Source organism: Haliotis cracherodii, unplaced genomic scaffold, assembly GCF_022045235.1.
Source record: "Haliotis cracherodii isolate W230 unplaced genomic scaffold, xgHalCrac1.p SCAF_11, whole genome shotgun sequence".
NCBI classification, from domain to species: Eukaryota; Metazoa; Mollusca; class Gastropoda; order Lepetellida; family Haliotidae; genus Haliotis; species Haliotis cracherodii.
In genome coordinates, this window is record NW_027266266.1 from 22235883 (window position 1) to 22253425 (window position 17543).

At 40.4% G+C, this 17543-nt stretch overlaps 1 protein-coding gene across 2 annotated transcripts in view; it reads left to right on the forward strand.

Moving 5' to 3' along the window:
• Positions 1-4570, forward strand: part of LOC139456334 (serine dehydratase-like) — a 30082-nt gene extending 25512 nt beyond the window's left edge. For both annotated transcript variants that reach the window (XM_071237976.1, XM_071237975.1), the window contains exons 7-8: positions 846-976; positions 3551-4570. In XM_071237976.1, the coding sequence (XP_071094077.1) occupies positions 846-976; positions 3551-3738 (319 nt within the window). In that variant the 3' untranslated portion in view covers positions 3739-4570. The remainder of the gene's footprint in view (positions 1-845; positions 977-3550) is intronic.
• The last annotated feature ends 12973 nt before the right edge of the window (positions 4571-17543 follow it).

Below are 17543 nucleotides of genomic sequence, written 5' to 3' on the forward strand. Positions count from 1 at the left end.
TTTGGATCATAAATAGAATATCACCTGTGTGTCTTTTGCTGTAAAATATATCTGCGCAAGTAGCTAAGTTTAATCTTCTTTGCAAGCCTCAGTCAACTTGTGTAGATATACTTGATAAGACACTCGGGTGAGATTCTTTATGAACCAAATTCAAATGTTGGTTTTCACTCATTAAGGGAAGCGACTTACAGGATCGGGGGGACCTGACTTGCTTGATGTCATCAATTCCATTTGCATGGATCAATGCTCATGATATCAATCACTGGATTGTCTGGTCCAGACTCAATTATGTACAGACCACCGTCTTATAGCTGGAATATTGCTGAGTGTGGCGTTAAACAACAAACCAACCAACTAACCAATTGCCATAAACGATGCTCCTGATGTCAATCACTGGATTGTCTGGTCCAGACTCAATTATTTACAGACCACCGTCTTATAGCTGTAATATTGCTGAGTGTGGCATTAAACAATAAACCAACCAACTAACCAATTGCCAAAAACGATGCTCATGATGTCAATCACTGGATTGTCTGGTCCAGACTCGACTATTTACAGACCGCCATCAAATAGCTGGAATATTGCTGAGTGCAGGGTTAAACAACAAACAAACAAACAAAAACATTTAAGGAGACACACCATAATAATTTTTACAACCTGTGACCTGTTTCATTGAAGCCCAGGAAAGTCAGGGATGTTCAAATGGCCAAGCTCAGACACCCCTCAGCCTTCTCTCCTTCTCTCCACAGCTAGCATTGCTTGTCTTTGCCTCATTTTGGCCCACCACTCACTTATTTTCTTACAGTTTCTTATTTTTTGTTTATTCCCTCTCCCCTTGGTTCCAGTGTTGCCAAGTGTCTGGGATCACTGACGGTTTCCTCCCGTGCATTTGAACTTCACCAGAAGAAGGAGCACAACATCCAGTCTGTGGTTATAGAGGACAAGGAGGCTGTCAGTGCCTGTCTCAGATTTGCGGGTATGTATGTGGAAAGAGCCAGGATAATAATGATATGCTTATGGCTAAAAATAATAGTCTTGGTTCTCAGGCACCGCCCGCATGATCATAAAGTCTGTTGCAAGTTTCATTTTTATTTCCATTTTCTAAAAACATATCAAAATCCTAATACTTAAAAACAATGCGATCTAATATAGCACACAGTTACCTCCCTTTACAAACCCACTGCTTTATTGCTCATCTATTGTTTTTTGGTCATGGCGGCATTAAGCATTGTTAAGAGTTTGTATGCTTGTTTATGTAGGGAGGCCCTTTCGAAGGTTGATGGTACACAACTGTTTATTTGGTTACATACTAGTTTGAACAAGCGGAAAAAAAACACCGCCCGCCCGCACTATATTTTCAAAAGTCATTGCCCGAGAACCAATTCTTTTATTTTAGGGGGCCTTTTTGAGTGACTGGGTAGTATTTCACTCACGTCATGTTGGTTTTATGTGGGAGGAAAGCCTGAAGTGATGCAGGTCTAAGTTTGTTTGTTTGTTTGTTTGTTGTTTTTTGCCGCACTCAGCAATATTCCAGCTGTATGACGGCGGTCTGTAAAGAAATCAAATCTGGACCAGACAATCCAATGATTGACACTATGAGCATCGATCCACCCAATTGGGATACAATGACATGCATCAACCAAGTCAACAGGTCTGACCACCCGATCGCATTAGTCGCCTCTTATGACAACCATAGTCGCCTTTTACGGCAAGCATGGGTTGCTGAAGACCTATTCTACCCCGGATCTTCACGGGTCGCAGGTCTAAGTCTCACCGGAGTTACCTCCCATACCTCTGTACCTTCAGTTCATATCTTGAACTAAATATAAACTTTCAACGCCAGAGAATAATACAGAATAGGCTGGCTGATGTATATCTGGATTACTGGGTGTTTATGTCAGCAACTTGACAAGATGTGGCAGGTCAGTGAACTTATCCTAATTAGACTGTTGACACTAAGTGGGGATTATTTGTTTGATCATGTACATGTACTAGCTGGTTTAACAACATATGGAAGTGAATTTTTAAAAATATGCCTCCTTACATCTTTTCTTTCTTGTTGGTCTGCAAAACGTTCATGCATCATGAAACTATTGTGAGTGTGTCACGTGCAGTTTTCAGAGTACTTTCCTGCTCACAAAACGTCGCGTTTTACAGTACGCTCCCCCTGTAGATCCTAAGCCTGTTCTGAGAGGTGTTTGAAGTTGAACAAGAATACATGAAACTTTTTATGGACAGCAACACACAAGGCCATTTAGAAAGTGGTCGAATGTATATTATTATATTACTTGTACTACTGGGGGGTTGCGTCCAACCCGGGATTCGAACCCACACTGCCAAAGTGAGGCACCTAATCGCCAGCACACAGTAAGCAATCTTACCCTTTCAGTCATCAAGGCTTTCATAAAAATGAAAGTCTGACAGCTGGTAGTCTAGATCACTTACTTTGTGTACCCCTCTGACAAGTGTAAATTGGCACAGCTCGAGTTATGAGCTATAATGTGTCGAAAACATGAATAAATCACTCTATTTTCATTTTCAAAATATTACAAAACTAAAGATAATATAACGTTCATATTGACAACCATGTCGTTCGATTCTCACAATGTGCCCGAAATGCTTCAGGAGCTTATAAAAAAATCCACAATTAATGTAGATAAAATATAAAGTATGAAAAATTCAGTAAATGTGATCCGCAAACCCCCTCTCTAATGATTGGAAAATGAAAATAGAGCAAAATTCTTCATATTTTGGCTTATTTTTCCTAATAACTCAATTTATGAGAGGCTATAATAAAAAAAATAGTAATAATTCCAAGTCTACGATGTGTAAACTATCACATAAAAGATAAAAATAAGGACCTTAATGCATACACTACCTTTTAAGGGGACTTTTTTTCATTTTCTCTATTTTACAACAGAAATGTACATTTGGAACCCAAAACAGTATCTTCCATCAAAACATTTGACCACAACAATCATTTGGATGCAAAAAAACATTAAGAAAATCTAAGTTTGCTTTGTTCTACGCTGGGGAGGGGTATGTCTGGGAAGGGGTATGTCGCCAGTTTGAAGATCTGGCCACTACTCTATTTTTGGGATGATGAAGAAAGTGATGAAGGAGCAAGGCATAGCTCTGAAACATCATGACAAAGAATAAAAGAGTGAGTGAGTATGGTTTTTGCCGCTTTTAGCAATATTCCAGCAACATCACGGCGGGGGACACCAGAAATGTGCTTCACACATTGTACCCATGTCGGGAATCAAACCCGGGTCTTCAGCGTGACGAGCGAACGCTTTAACCACTAGGCTACCCGACTGCCCCTAAAGAATAAAAGAAGTTGCTATCCATAAAAAGTCTCATGTATTCTTGTCCTGAGAGGGGTGGTGACGTTTTGCTGATGAAGTGTCATTCCCTGTGACGTGATACGTTGCTCATTGCTCGTGTCATCTTACTGGTTTGTCTGGACACCATCTTATAGCTGTACAAGGCTGACTGTGGTATGAAACAAGACAATAAAGATGTGTCACTCTGTGTTGTGTCTGCTCAGATGACCATAGGATGCTGGTGGAACCAGCGTGTGGGGCGGCGCTGGCAGCAGTGTACAGCAACATCATCCCCGCGCTGCAGCAAGAAGGGCGTCTGGGGAAGGTGGAGACGGCTCTGGCGGTTGTCTGCGGGGGAGGTTCGGTCAGTCTGGACATGCTGCAGGCATGGAAGAAACAGTTTGACCTCTGAATGTTGTCATGGAAACTCAGACTTACAGGTCCAATAACATTTGCAAACAGAAATGATCATGATATCACTCAGCCAATCACTCCCTTTGAAAGTCCTTTTGCTGGCCAATCATTGGTCATTTATTGAAGGTAACAGTCACCAATCAGCACACTCTACTTATACAAAGGACCTTGGAATTTTGTCATGGAATGTCCGGTCCAATTTTCCGGTCCAATTGACACACAGCAATAAGCATGACATCACCCAGGCAATCACTACTGGGAATGCTCTTTCTGGCCAATCTGAGGTCATCTATGGTGATAACAGTAACCAATCAGCACCTCTACTTATACAGTTTGACATCTGTGGCCAATCATAGGTCATTTATTGAAGTTGGGGTAACCAGTCTGCACACTCCAATTATAATGCATCATGGATGTTGTGTAATAATAGTAATAATAATAATTAATAATAAAGATGAATAGTTGAAATTACACATTATTTCATGAAAATAAGAATTGTGCTACAAAAAACTTGATTTTTGTCATACAATGTGCTGGATGCAAGGCCGAATACATTGCACAGACATGGGACATCCTAAGAGCTATTGTACTGCCACTACAATACTTATTTCTGTGTGTGTCGTATGCCTGCCTTATCGTCTTACGCCTGTCTTATTGTGACGACACAAATTTAGATTGCACTATGACGTCACACTATGTTAGAGTGCACTTTGATGTCAAAACAGCGAAACGGTATAACTGTACTTTTGACAATCACATGCGTGATACCGGTGGAGTAATTTATACAGCTCATCTTTGGACTTTTGTATTTTATATATATATATATATATATATATATATATATATATATATATATATATATATATATATATATATATACTAGAAGCTGTGTTGAGTGTCTAAATGTAGACTGAACAATCAAGAACACATTGCTTGACAGAAACTGTTGACTGCATTAATGTAATTAGGACTTATTGCATCACTGAAGTGCTGATTTTATAGTTTTATAGTCTATACACATGGTCTCATCATTATACAATGTTATTATCCCAGAAAATATACCTCAAACGTTTATTTTTCTTAATGTTGAAAGATGTGTTTCTATATGTTTGTGATCTGTGCTAAATGCCAGTCCAAGATAAGAGGTGTGTTTAGGGTTTTCGTTGTTATAAATAGTTGTAGTGTAGTTGTAGCTGTTGTAGTTGTAGTGTGTCACTGACAATTGATGGATGAGCATACCCTAATTTTGGGAACAAAGAAATTGCTATTTGCATTGTTCTTTAAAAAGAAATGTCTAATGATTTTATTTGTATGGAAACTTGAGGTCAATAGTACCATGGGAATATTTTTCTCCGTCCTGTCTCTGTTCAGACCAATTTAGTCGTAATAGAGGAAAACAAGTTGTATGATTGGATTCCGAAATCTGCATGTTCCACCCCATTTGTCAGATACCATAATGTCTCCAATGCAACGAAATGCAATTACTACTCACAGTTCAAGTCATTACTAAATGTGGAATCATATATATTACTTGTGATATGTCTTCTTACCAACGTAGACTTATAGCCATGTTCCGGTGTAATAATTTCAGACTTGCTGTTGAACTGGGTCGTCCCAACAACATCCCACATAATGAACGTGTCTGCACTTTCTATTTTTCGAAGGGACATTACCATGTTGAAGATGAATTCCATGTTCTTATGATTTGTGACCAGTACTCTAGATCAAGAAGAAACTCTTTTCCCAAGCGTCTCGTTACCCCTCTCTCTATTGAGACTTTTATAAGACTTATGTCAGCTGAAAACGAACAAATTATAAAAAAGCTTAGGTAAAATTCTCTTCCAAGTCATGAACATTCGAATGGAAAGTGTTGAACGGTAAATCATTATTAAATCTACTCAGCATGCAAATATATATACACTATATTTCCATTGTATTATGGGCCGGTGGCCTGAAGTACCGAATAAGTTTGTCTGTCTGTCTGTCTGTCCATGACTGAGTTACCCTTGTGGTAAAATGGATTAGTCTCCATCATGTCCCATTTGTCAGGCACCTCATGAGAAAATAAAACTTGAATAAATGAAAAGGCTTTCATTGTGCTTCTCGGGATTTTATAGCCACCTTCAACAAGGTGTGATATATTACCACATCAAGGTTAGTCATTTAGCTCTTAGGAACCGAAACAAAGCTTTTAGAAGTCTGTACATAAAAATGTGTGACATATTCACCTTGGTGTGCCTTTTTTATTGAGTACATGTATTTTAGCAAGCGCTACATGAGCAACCCTTTAGTAACCAGACAGCAGCACAGCAGAACTTATTCTGAGATTAAGCCTTACTAATTAGGATGACAACTGATGTTGATTCCCTATGCTCTTCATAATTCTTTCATTTATTCTTTTAATAAATTGATATCGTGCAAATCCCGTTGCTGATTGCTTCTTTATAAACATCAAGTAACAGAGGTTACAATAACTGCCGCATTCGACGTAATAAGCGCCCAGAGCGCTCTCAAAATTAGAAATAGGGGGCTCTTGTTAGAATATTATTTTGGTGAAAAAGGTTGAAAGTTGATAGTTCAAAGATAAATTTCGTGGTTTGTGCTGACAGCCTGAAATGTTTATGTACGACAGATATATTTTTCCAGAATTTAATTGCCCACAAATAAGGGTGCATATAACACACGTGTGCGTATTATACCGAATAAATAAATCTTGTGTACATTGATCAATCGGAAGGGATGCTAATTGGGCTTATTCACTAGCCAATATATCAGAAAATATCGCCGTGGGCGCTTATTAGAGCGGGGCGCTTATTACGTCGAATACGGTATGCCAAAATAAATACATTTATTAACTCAATTTGTGATGAAAGCATGTGTCAATATTGCCACGTTTGGAATAATCACCCAATCTTGTTCTTTCTGTTGAGGTGATGTTGAAAGAGTACCTGGAACGTACCTCTCTGCCATGCAACATTGTCAACTCTCTGCCAACCTGCCATGTTTGTAACAAGTTTATGTTTTACCCAAATAACAAATGGTTTTATCATTCTAATAGTAATAAAAAACAGGTTTGGTAGTGATATTTACCTCGTGTTTTAAAAGGACACACAACTTCTTATCGTTGACAGGTTTAAAAAGTTGGACATTTTAGCCGTTATACAGGATGGTAAGATGCAGATCATTGTATAATGGACAGATATTCTTCCATAAGAATATCTTGTTTTTTTTGCGAGAAAAGCTTTCGTATCTAAGCCAGTGGTGATGTGGAATATATGCTGCATGTTTAAGTCGGGCTATTTCTTATGTCCAATTCTTATGATTAGCAGCAAGCCTTTCTGTCCTTATAAAGTCTGTTTATTTAGTCGATCAGGCATATTTCTGAAACGACACCACTGTCTTGCCGTACATATCCACCCGTTATTCCCATTAGGAACCAGATTAATGCATATCTGCCCACGCCAAGAAAACACCTGATATCTCGGTGGTGTGCTGCTCTAAAGGCAGATACCAGTGTTACCCCTTACAGATGCGTCATAACTCAGGACAGATCACATCATAGTGTCATTTAACTTAGAAAAAAGTGCTGAAATAATACCCACAATTGTCGTAAATTTGGAAATCGGTTGGCCTAACGCCGGGTCAGCTGATTTGTCAGCAGCCATTGCATTATAAGCAAGATGTTTAGTCAACGATTAACTCCATCTTCCCGAGGCAAGGGAGTTTACTGGCTATGAAAGTCTACTTTTCACCCTTGCCGAACAAAGATGGAATTATGAAGTTATATTTTGGTTGGACTAACGGGTCCATGCATAATCCAATCAAAATCGCGGAACGAAATCGACATCCGGTTCGTCAACTGCTGTGCGAATTTCGGCCGATTACAGGATTTCTAAGCAAGGGCGAAAACTGGTCTTTTACATGAATAAACACAGGTAGCGGGCATGCACGTGTGTGTGGCTGCTTGTACTAGTTCGGACTGATGCCGATTTATAGTGCTAGCTCACTGAGATACCATGCCGCAGTTTGACATGAATATCCCACTCAGACACAGTATACTGACTCCGAGCCGACCAGTCCTTGTTTTAGCCCCTTAATGCCAAGCGCCAGACAGGGTAACAACAAATACCATCTTTTAACGTCTTTTGGTATAACGCGACCGGGGAACGAACCCCGGACCTTCCGCTCTCCGGGTGGACTCTCTACCGCTAGAGCACGGGGCGGTCGCACTTAATAAAAGTATCATTAGTTTCACGCTAGTTATTCAATCTTTGTAGCAATTTGTTCAAGTCATTTTTAGATTCAGCAAATATAATAATATTGCCAAGATACATTGAGGCGGAAATAATGGTACCATCAAGAATATTGCCTATTTTGGAATCAGTCATAAGATCCAGCAAGTCATTGAGTAAGGGAGTGAGTGAGAATGGTTTTACGCCGCTTTTAGCAATATTCCATCAATATCACGGCGGGGACACCAGAAATGGGCTTCACACATTGTACCCATATGGGAATCGAACCCGGGTCCTTGGCGTGACGAGCGAACGTTTTAACCACTAGGCACCCCGACCGCCCAAAGTAAGTCATTGATGAACAAATGAAACATTATAGTGGACGGTAAACATCAATGTTTCAAGCCTAGATTAACATGAAACCAGGATGTACACATACCATTTACTCGCATACGACATTTAAAGGGGAAGTGTACACGCAAAAATCAGTTTCTTTCTTATTTTAAACAAAACGCAATTTTAGAATTAATTAGTATCAGTGTTTGAAAATGTACACTCATTTTTCTCACAGTGAAAGTAGGAAGCTCACAGTAAATGTGAAAATGTCATGCCGTTATGAGGCCTGCCTTTCCGAGCTAAACAGGCTTGAGTTATCCCCCTTTGATTATGACGTAATTGGTGCCAATTTAACTGGGTTCCTGTCTTGTCACAACGCAAAAGATAAGAAGTACCAGTTTATTGTGAGACAACATGGCATCCGATACATTGCCTGGACTGAAGAAGTTCCCTTGAAAAATAACTGCCATATTTATTGATAATTAACTGGATGGCGTACATCACATCAGCACCAGCACCCGCCAAACAAAACCGTCCCCATTTGAAAGTGAACTTGCCCTTTAACATTGATGGGGGCACAGGAGGCCCAGTCGTCTCAGGCGCCGCGATTCGCTGTGCAGAGTTGCGTCCCTTGGGTACGCCAGGAACTCACTCAATAAATATTGCGATAAAGTGACTGAAGCGCTGCAGGCATGCCCCCATTGACACCAACATCGTGAAGTTTATACCACAGCAAACATGCTATTAGGTCAGTACAGTGCGCGGACTGGGAATGCATCTAAATTCAAATTCATGAATATTGAAACAATTGAGGAATGGAGAACAATCAGTACAAGCTATTCACTCGGATGAGTGACATTTATTTACCAAGCCGACATTACTTACCCTACACGAGAGAACAAAGGAATTACTCATATGTTAGGGGTAATGCCTATTTGATGCGTTCAGTTATGTCACAGTGTGTCAGCTTAATGTGGGAGGAAAGCCCCAAAGTAATGCAGACGTTTACCACCTTGGTGAACCCGCGAGCAAAGTATGGTGCAGATAGGCCAGAAGGGATATCTCCGGTAAATCTGGGATTCGAACCCATGATTAGCTTATCATGGCAGCTAAGGGAGACAACTGTGTACAATGAGTTGCACTTGAACACAGATTCACACGTGTTCGCCATGATATTGAGGATCGCGACTCATACTCACTCTGAAGGACCCGTGAAGATCCGGGGTAGAAGGACACCAGAAATGTGCCATGCTTGCCGTAAAAGGCGACTATGCTTGTCGTAAGAGGCGACTAACGGGATCGGATGGTCAGGCTCGGTGACTTGGTTGATGCATGTCATCGTGTCCCAATTGCGTGGATCGATGCTTATGGTGTCAATCACTGGATTGACTGTTCCAGACTCGATTATTGACAAACAGCCGTCATATAGCTAGAATTTTGCTGAGTGCGGCGTTAGACAACAAACAAACAAACAAACAAAACAGGAAGGGAAATTGATCCGGGAATTACAAATATCTCTGAAAAGGTGATTCTACACCTTTCTGACTATTGCTACCAAGACTTTACCAAGCGGGGCTTAACGATTACATCGACCTCTCATTAGGTACTATACAGGTCCTATATGAATACTGGGGAGTCATCTTAGAGCATGTTGCATCCCTTGGGCACGCCAGAAACCTATGTTTGTGGGTTCGAATCCCGGTTCGCCCCGATTATGTTTCTAGGTTTGTCAGCACCATACCCGTGCTCGTGGGTTTCGCCGAGGTGGTATACGTCTAAGACCTGCATCACTTCGGGCTTTCCTCCCATTAAGCTGACACACCGCGATATAACTGGAATACTGTTAAAAGCGGCGTTAAACCCAACTCACTCACTCAATCATTAATTTAGACCATGCTTCATTTACCGTAGGTTATGACACCCGGGTACATATGGCGTCCAGGTCACAGCTGCTCAGTGCACAGTTCCCCTGCATCACTCAATCGCACACAAATACTATTGACTATTTTGCTCTTTGTCTTGAAACTGATTGTGTCCCAAGCCCCCTACACCGTCAGTAGATATACACAATGACCTCTTCCGCCGACCCTGCTGATTTGCACAATGAGTGCCGGTCGATTGATCCCCTGAGGACAACACTACAACTAACCAGAGAGACAATGGTTTATTTATGTCTCACTTCTGTACATATATAAAACAATTTGTACAAATAAACTGATAGAATGTGCTGTATCATTCAAAATAGAATGATGAGAGACAAATTTCCTAAAATTCGTACAGATATGCTATAAGGCGTCACTGAATACAATACACACACTTGCATCACTGAATACAAAACAAACACTTGCATCACTGAATACAAAACACACACTTGCATCATTGAATACAAAACACACACTGGCGTCATTGAATTCAAAACACTCACTGGCGTCACTGAATACAATTCACACACTGGCGTCACTGAATATAAAACACTGGCATCACTGAATACAAAACACACACTGGCATCACTGAATACAATACACACACTGGCATCACTGAATACAAAACACACACTGGCGTCATTGAATTCAAAACACTGGCATCACTGAATACAAAACACACACTGGCATCACTGAATACAAAACACACACTGGCGTCATTGAATTCAAAACACACACTGGCGTCACTGAATATAAAACACACACTGGCGTCACTGAATACAATACACACACTGGCGTCACTGAATATAAAACACTGGCATCACTGAATACAAAACACACACTGGCGTCACTGAATACAATACACACACTGGCATCACTGAATACAAAACACACACTGGCGTCACTGAATATTAGACAAACTTTGTCAATATCAGGTTTATCTGAAAGATTCTGAGACTTCATACATTCATTAAAAAGAATTGCCCTGATGTGGTCATGTCATACATTTACGCTGTGAAACAAAGCACCAGCGCAGCTGCTTCTACCCCATTGTCCACTCTGTTCCACCCGATTAAGTATATGACGTCAACGCGTGTGTCCTACTGTTGTTACAAAGAAGCGGCTGGCATGGTCTCTGATTATATTCTGCTCAATGGTCACCGACCTGCCATTCTAATATACCCGGATATTAATATTTACTAATTTTGTATGTACTACTGAACATGTGTTAGGGCCTATCCCCTAAAGTAAACACATCAAAATTCGCGGATGATGGAGCCATCTGGATCCGCACTAAAAGCATGAACATGGTCCAAAATTTACTCCAAAAATCTCTTAATAAAATACAACAATGGGCTGACAAATGGGGCTTCTCCCTTAACTCAGAAAAAACAACAGGAATAGTATTCAAACATAAAAACATGAAACCCGCCTCCCCAATCCTCCAGCTAAACAATCAAACAATCAAATTTCAAAAACAAACCAAATTCTTAGGACTTATTTTCGATGAACATCTCAACTGGGATGCTCACATCCAAAACCTAACAACTAAATGCAGTAAAGACCTAAACACCCTAAGATGCCTAACTGGCTCTAACTGGGGAGCATCCAAAGATACCCTCCTCTCTCTCTACATATCACTAATTAGATCAAAACTAGACTACGGCTGCGCCATATACAACACCCTAAACAACTCTCTATCTAAAAAACTTGACTCAATACAATATCAAGCTCTCAAACTAATTACACGCACCCAACATGGCACCTCCTACACCTCACTTCAGGCCTTAACAGGAGAAATGCCGCTAAGTCTACGCAGGGAACAGCTATGCTTAAATTTCTGGGCTGCGTCCCAATCAAACCCTCTCATCCAAAACTTAATAAACCAAAACATCAGCCCCAAAAACCAAGCTCTAGCTCGTAAACACCCCTTACTTACCCCAATATCCCAAAGAATAACAAACTACCTAAATGAACACCAAATTAAAAATCTTAAACAAAACTGCAAACAATCAAATATCTTCACCCCTAAACTTAAAATACCCAAAATAGACACAACACTAGCTAGCCAAATAAATAAACAAACCGACCCAAACATAGCTAAAACTACCACACTAGCATACATACACGAAAATTGGCCAAATTGGTGTCACATTTACACGGACGGATCCTCAAATCCGACCTCCAAACACACAGGTTTCGGAGTCCATACCACACAACCAACTAAAACCACACAATCCTTCCGACTCCCAAACAACCAATCAATATTCACGGCAGAACTAATGGGCATGGCCTCAGCCCTCCATAATCAAGAATCCAAAAAAACACAAAAAAATCCTAATACTTACCGACTCCCTAAGTGGACTGCAAGCCCTCCAAAACAAAAATGCCAAAAACCGACCTAAATTAATAAATCAAATACTTAAAAGCTCCAACGACCTAACTAAGGCAGGCAAACAAATAACCTTCTTGTGGATACCCGCCCACGTAGGAATATACGGTAATGAAAACGCCGATAAAGCAGCTAAACTATCCCTCAAAATCCCAGAAATAAGCTTAAACTTACCCATCTCAAAATCAGAAATTAAAAGTGTAAACAAGCAAAAAATCACAAAAAAATGGCATAACCTATATCTAAACTCAAATAGCCAAATCAAAAAAGTGCTCAGCAAACCACTAACCAAACCAAAAATTCTCCATCCATCCAAAAATATCGACAGAGTAATCACTAAACTCCAAACAGGACACACCAACCTAAATAACCACCTAAAAAAATTAAAAAACACACTACAGGTAACTGCCCACACTGCAAACAACCAGAAACCCCAGAACACGCACTCATCCACTGCACACACTACCTAACACATCGAACCGCATTACAAACCACCCTCAATCTAAACAAGGCTCTAACTCTAGAAGAAATACTAAACCCACAAAATAAACTAGAAAACTTCAAGGCCTTAGGCGTATTCTTAATAAAAACGAAACTAATAAAACGCATCTAAAAACACAATAACCTACCAAATCAAAATCACATAAACAAACAAACATCCACCATACCCAGCTCCCTTAGTTCTCCTCCCCAATCCCATCGGCATCTATTACAAATCTCAAAATTCCCAAATTCTATATAAGCAACCCCTAAAACCCCCCTCTTGGGTTGCACAGACCACCTTCGCCCCTTTCGGAAACACATTAAATGGCCTGGCCGGGCCCGTGTGCGAAATACGCATCAGTCGGAAAGCGCACGTTAAATCTCCAAAGTAAGTAAGTAAGTAAGTGAACATGTGTTGAGAACAAAAATAGTCATCTTTAGAGAAAGGATTGGTCCTTAGCACATGTTGAGCGGTATATCAATGCCAAGTGCTATGGAGAAGCTGGTGAGGTTTGTGAACATAGCACAGCCAGTCATTCCCAACTGGAGAAATTCTAGAGGAAACGGGCACACTGGTAACGCACTAAGACTAACGCTGAGTCTCGGAAACATTTAATTTGATAGAAATAAATAACCCCATCTAATTCGAAAAAGAAACCCAGTGGGATAGGAGATTCAGAAGCTGAGGAAAAATCTAGACTTGGCTCATTTAGGGTCTTGCATTGCAGAAAGGGCTGGGCGCCGGCGGAAGGGAAAATAATACGGTTCACGGTCTGTGAGACAGACCAGTAATCCAGGCTAATGCGTTTCAATTGGTTATTCAGAGTTGCGTCCCGTAAGCGTACCAGGAACCTATGATCGTGTGGTCGAATCTCATATTCGTCCTTGACTTGTTTCTGGGTTTGTCAGCCCCTTTCCCATGCTCGTGGATTTGACCAAATTGTAATCGCCAAAGACCGCCATCACTTCGTTCTTTTCTTCTATATCAAGCAGACACGCCGTGCTACAACCGAAATGCATGTCATCGTTTACCAATTGCGTAGACCGATGCTCATGATGTCAATCACTGGATTCTCTGGTCCAGACTCTATGGTTTACAGTACGCCGTCATATAGCTGGAATATGTCCCAAGTGCAGCGTTAAACAACAAATAAACAAAAAGCATAATCCTTAGCCTCGACAAGCTCTGCTGGACCTGGATTCGAAACGTCACTTGAGGTTTTTGTCACGTTTATCTGACATGCCGTAATGGATTTGAAATATGCGGGCTGAAAGCCCAGTCACTCATCATGACTCCTTCGAGGTAGCATGGCGCCATATGAAGACCGTTGATGGAACTGCACCGTATCCCACAGAATCCCTGGAATATAAATACTAAGGATCTATGCGCTCATTTCTTTTCGTTATTTTCTAAACTGACATTTGCACCTAGCGTTCCCGCATAAATCTTTACTTACATTTACCTGAAATCTTTTATAGGCATTTAGAAGTTTGAAGAACATGAATACATGACATTTTTTATGGATAACAACTTCTTTTATTGTTTGTCATGACGTTTCAGGTCTACTTCTTGCTATTTCATCATCGAGTTAATATATAATAAAATATAATCATTATATCTATATATTCTTGTTTAAGTTGATTTTATGTATAATCATATCCAAATGTAGGATAAAGAATATCTTTTGTTACTTGTTTATATTCTCTACGATTTTGCAAACACGGAACAACGTTTTACGTCGCACTTGCAAGGGGTGGTGAAACGTCCCATCATGTTAGTTAGGGAGAATTACGGTTCAACGTTTTACATTTGTAATAAAATAAATGCAATTTTCCGGTAGGCAACTACACAAAAATTATATAATAAATATAGTATTCCATGTGTCTTGCGACATATCTCGTGAGGGCGAAGCCACGGGTGAAAATCTCTCCTTTTCCCCCGACACTCGATGAGAGAAACATGATATTTCATTCGACACATTGAATATCCTATAAGTATTTAACACATGTTATGAATAACACTTATACATTGTAATTGACACTTATAATTAACACTTATTGTGATTGACATATATTGTAAACGGATTTGGCATTTATTGTGAAATGATTTGTACTCAACATACCGAAAAAACATGTTTGTTCGCCAGACATGCTGATTGTTCTGAAACAGTGTTTATGAAAATAATATAATTGCTCCTCCCCTGAGTGACCGAAAAAGTATTCTGACTCCCAAGAATATTAACGGCCGGTCCGTCACTTATTCCAAAATGCTATGACATTTCACAGACCCGTGAAGATCCGGGGTAGAATCGGTCTTCAGCAACCCATGCTTGTCGTAAAAGGTGTCTATGCTTGTCGTAAAAGGCGACTAATGGGATCGGGTGTTCAGGTTCGCTGACTTGGTTGATGCATGTCATCGATCCCAATTGCGTGGACCGATGCTCATGATGTCAATCACTGGATTGTCTGGTTCAGACTCGATTATTTACAGACAGCTGTCATATGGCTGGAATATTGCTGAGTGCGGCATTAAACAACAAACAAACCAAACGAAACCAAACATTTCACATAGACCTGGCTTACAAGCTGTGGGCTGTATTCGCTGTAATGCACAGCCACATTCACGGCCTAAGCAGCAAAAGTCTGTAAAATCATTATTAAGACACTGAAGTAGTAGTATATGAAAAGCTCTTATTCGCCAATGACTATACATAATAAGTATAGATCGCCATTTTAAATAATTATGTTCTCTGTTAACGCCTATATGCATTGTTATGTAGCCTTGGGTGCAAATAAAGTTCAGGGCCCACTTGCACAAAGCGATCTTAGCGCTAAGATGATGGTAACCCCCATACTTTAACATAGGCTTACGATAGTCTTAGCGCTAAGATCGCTTTGTGCAAGTGGGCCCTTCTGTCCCTACAACCGCTATCAGCGATTGTCTGATATTCTTAAGTTCTTGTTATGGCTTGTCATGAATGACAGTTACACATGAGTGATACACTGGTGAAATATATCTATGTGAGGTATCTAATCGTCTTGCCCCCCCAATACATCCCCAACCCCTCCCGGCTTCGTGGGTTAGGAGTGTTCTGGCGATGGAAACCTTGAATAAGTAATGGTTATTGTATGAACGTTTGTCTGTTACGGTGGGAGTAGGCTCTATGCAAGTTCAACGTCACTTGTCCCTCACCCATTAGACATAACACTTAACATTTTATACTTCAGAATATTTATAGCTCTTCTATCTTCGAGAGTTCCAAATACACGAACAGATGCTAAATTTAGTATGATTAATAATAGACACGCGTAAGGCACGGAGATAGCAACACTTCAAGTATACTCTGCCGTTTATCAAAAGTAGAAAAAGTAATAATTCTGACCTCAGGCTGTATTGTTTATACTGTGCGTCATTGTAAATGAACGCGGTTAGTGATGGTCGAGTTTGTTTTTTGTTGTTGTTGTTTTGGGGTGTTTTTTGTTTGTTTGTTGTTTTTTTTTGGGGGGGTGGGTGGGGGCTGGGGAGGTAGACACATGGTTGGGGTAATTGAATACCATCCAATCCTCTTTGCCCTTTTATTTGTGTTTGTTTGTTGTTTAACGCCGCCCTCAGCAATAGCCGAGCTATATGACGGCGGTATGTATATAATCGAGTCTGGATCAAACAATCCAGTGATTGACATCATGAGCAAGGATCTACGCAATTGGGATCGATGACATGAATTAACCAAGTCAGTAAGCCTGACCACCCGATCCGGTTAGTCGCCTGGCCTCTTGCAACAAAGTCACCTTTTACGACAAGGATATATGGGTTGCTGAATACCTTATCTAACCCAGATCTTCACGGGTTTATGCCCTTGAAACAAACAAATTGACACTGGGATCTCGTCTGTATGAAAACCCCACAGGGTGAACGCACCGAAAACAGGAAGTCTATCAAAACAAACAGAAAAGGTTAAATTTACAGTCCCTTCTAGAATATACTACTCAGAAGAAGTTTAGGAACTCGTGATTCTTTCATATTACTATACAGTAAACTACGGTTATAACGAACTCAAAGGGACTACTAATTTAAGTTCGTTATAACCGTAGTTCGTTATAAGCATATATACAGCATAACTACAGCAAATAGTCGGGACTAAAGAGTAAGTTCGCTATATCCGTCAGTTCGTTATAAGCGTGTTCGTTATAACCGTAGTTTACTATAGTTAATCTGGAATAGGTCTTCAGCAACCCATGCTTGCCGTAAAAGGCGACTATACTTGTCTTAAAAGGCGACTAATGGGATCGGGTGGTCAGGCTCGCTGACTTGATTGAAGCATGTCATTGATCCCAATTGCGTGGATCGATGCTCATGATGTCAATCACTGGATTGTCTGGCCTAGACTCGATTATTAACAGACCGCCGCCGAAATGAATTTGAAATATGCGGGCTGAA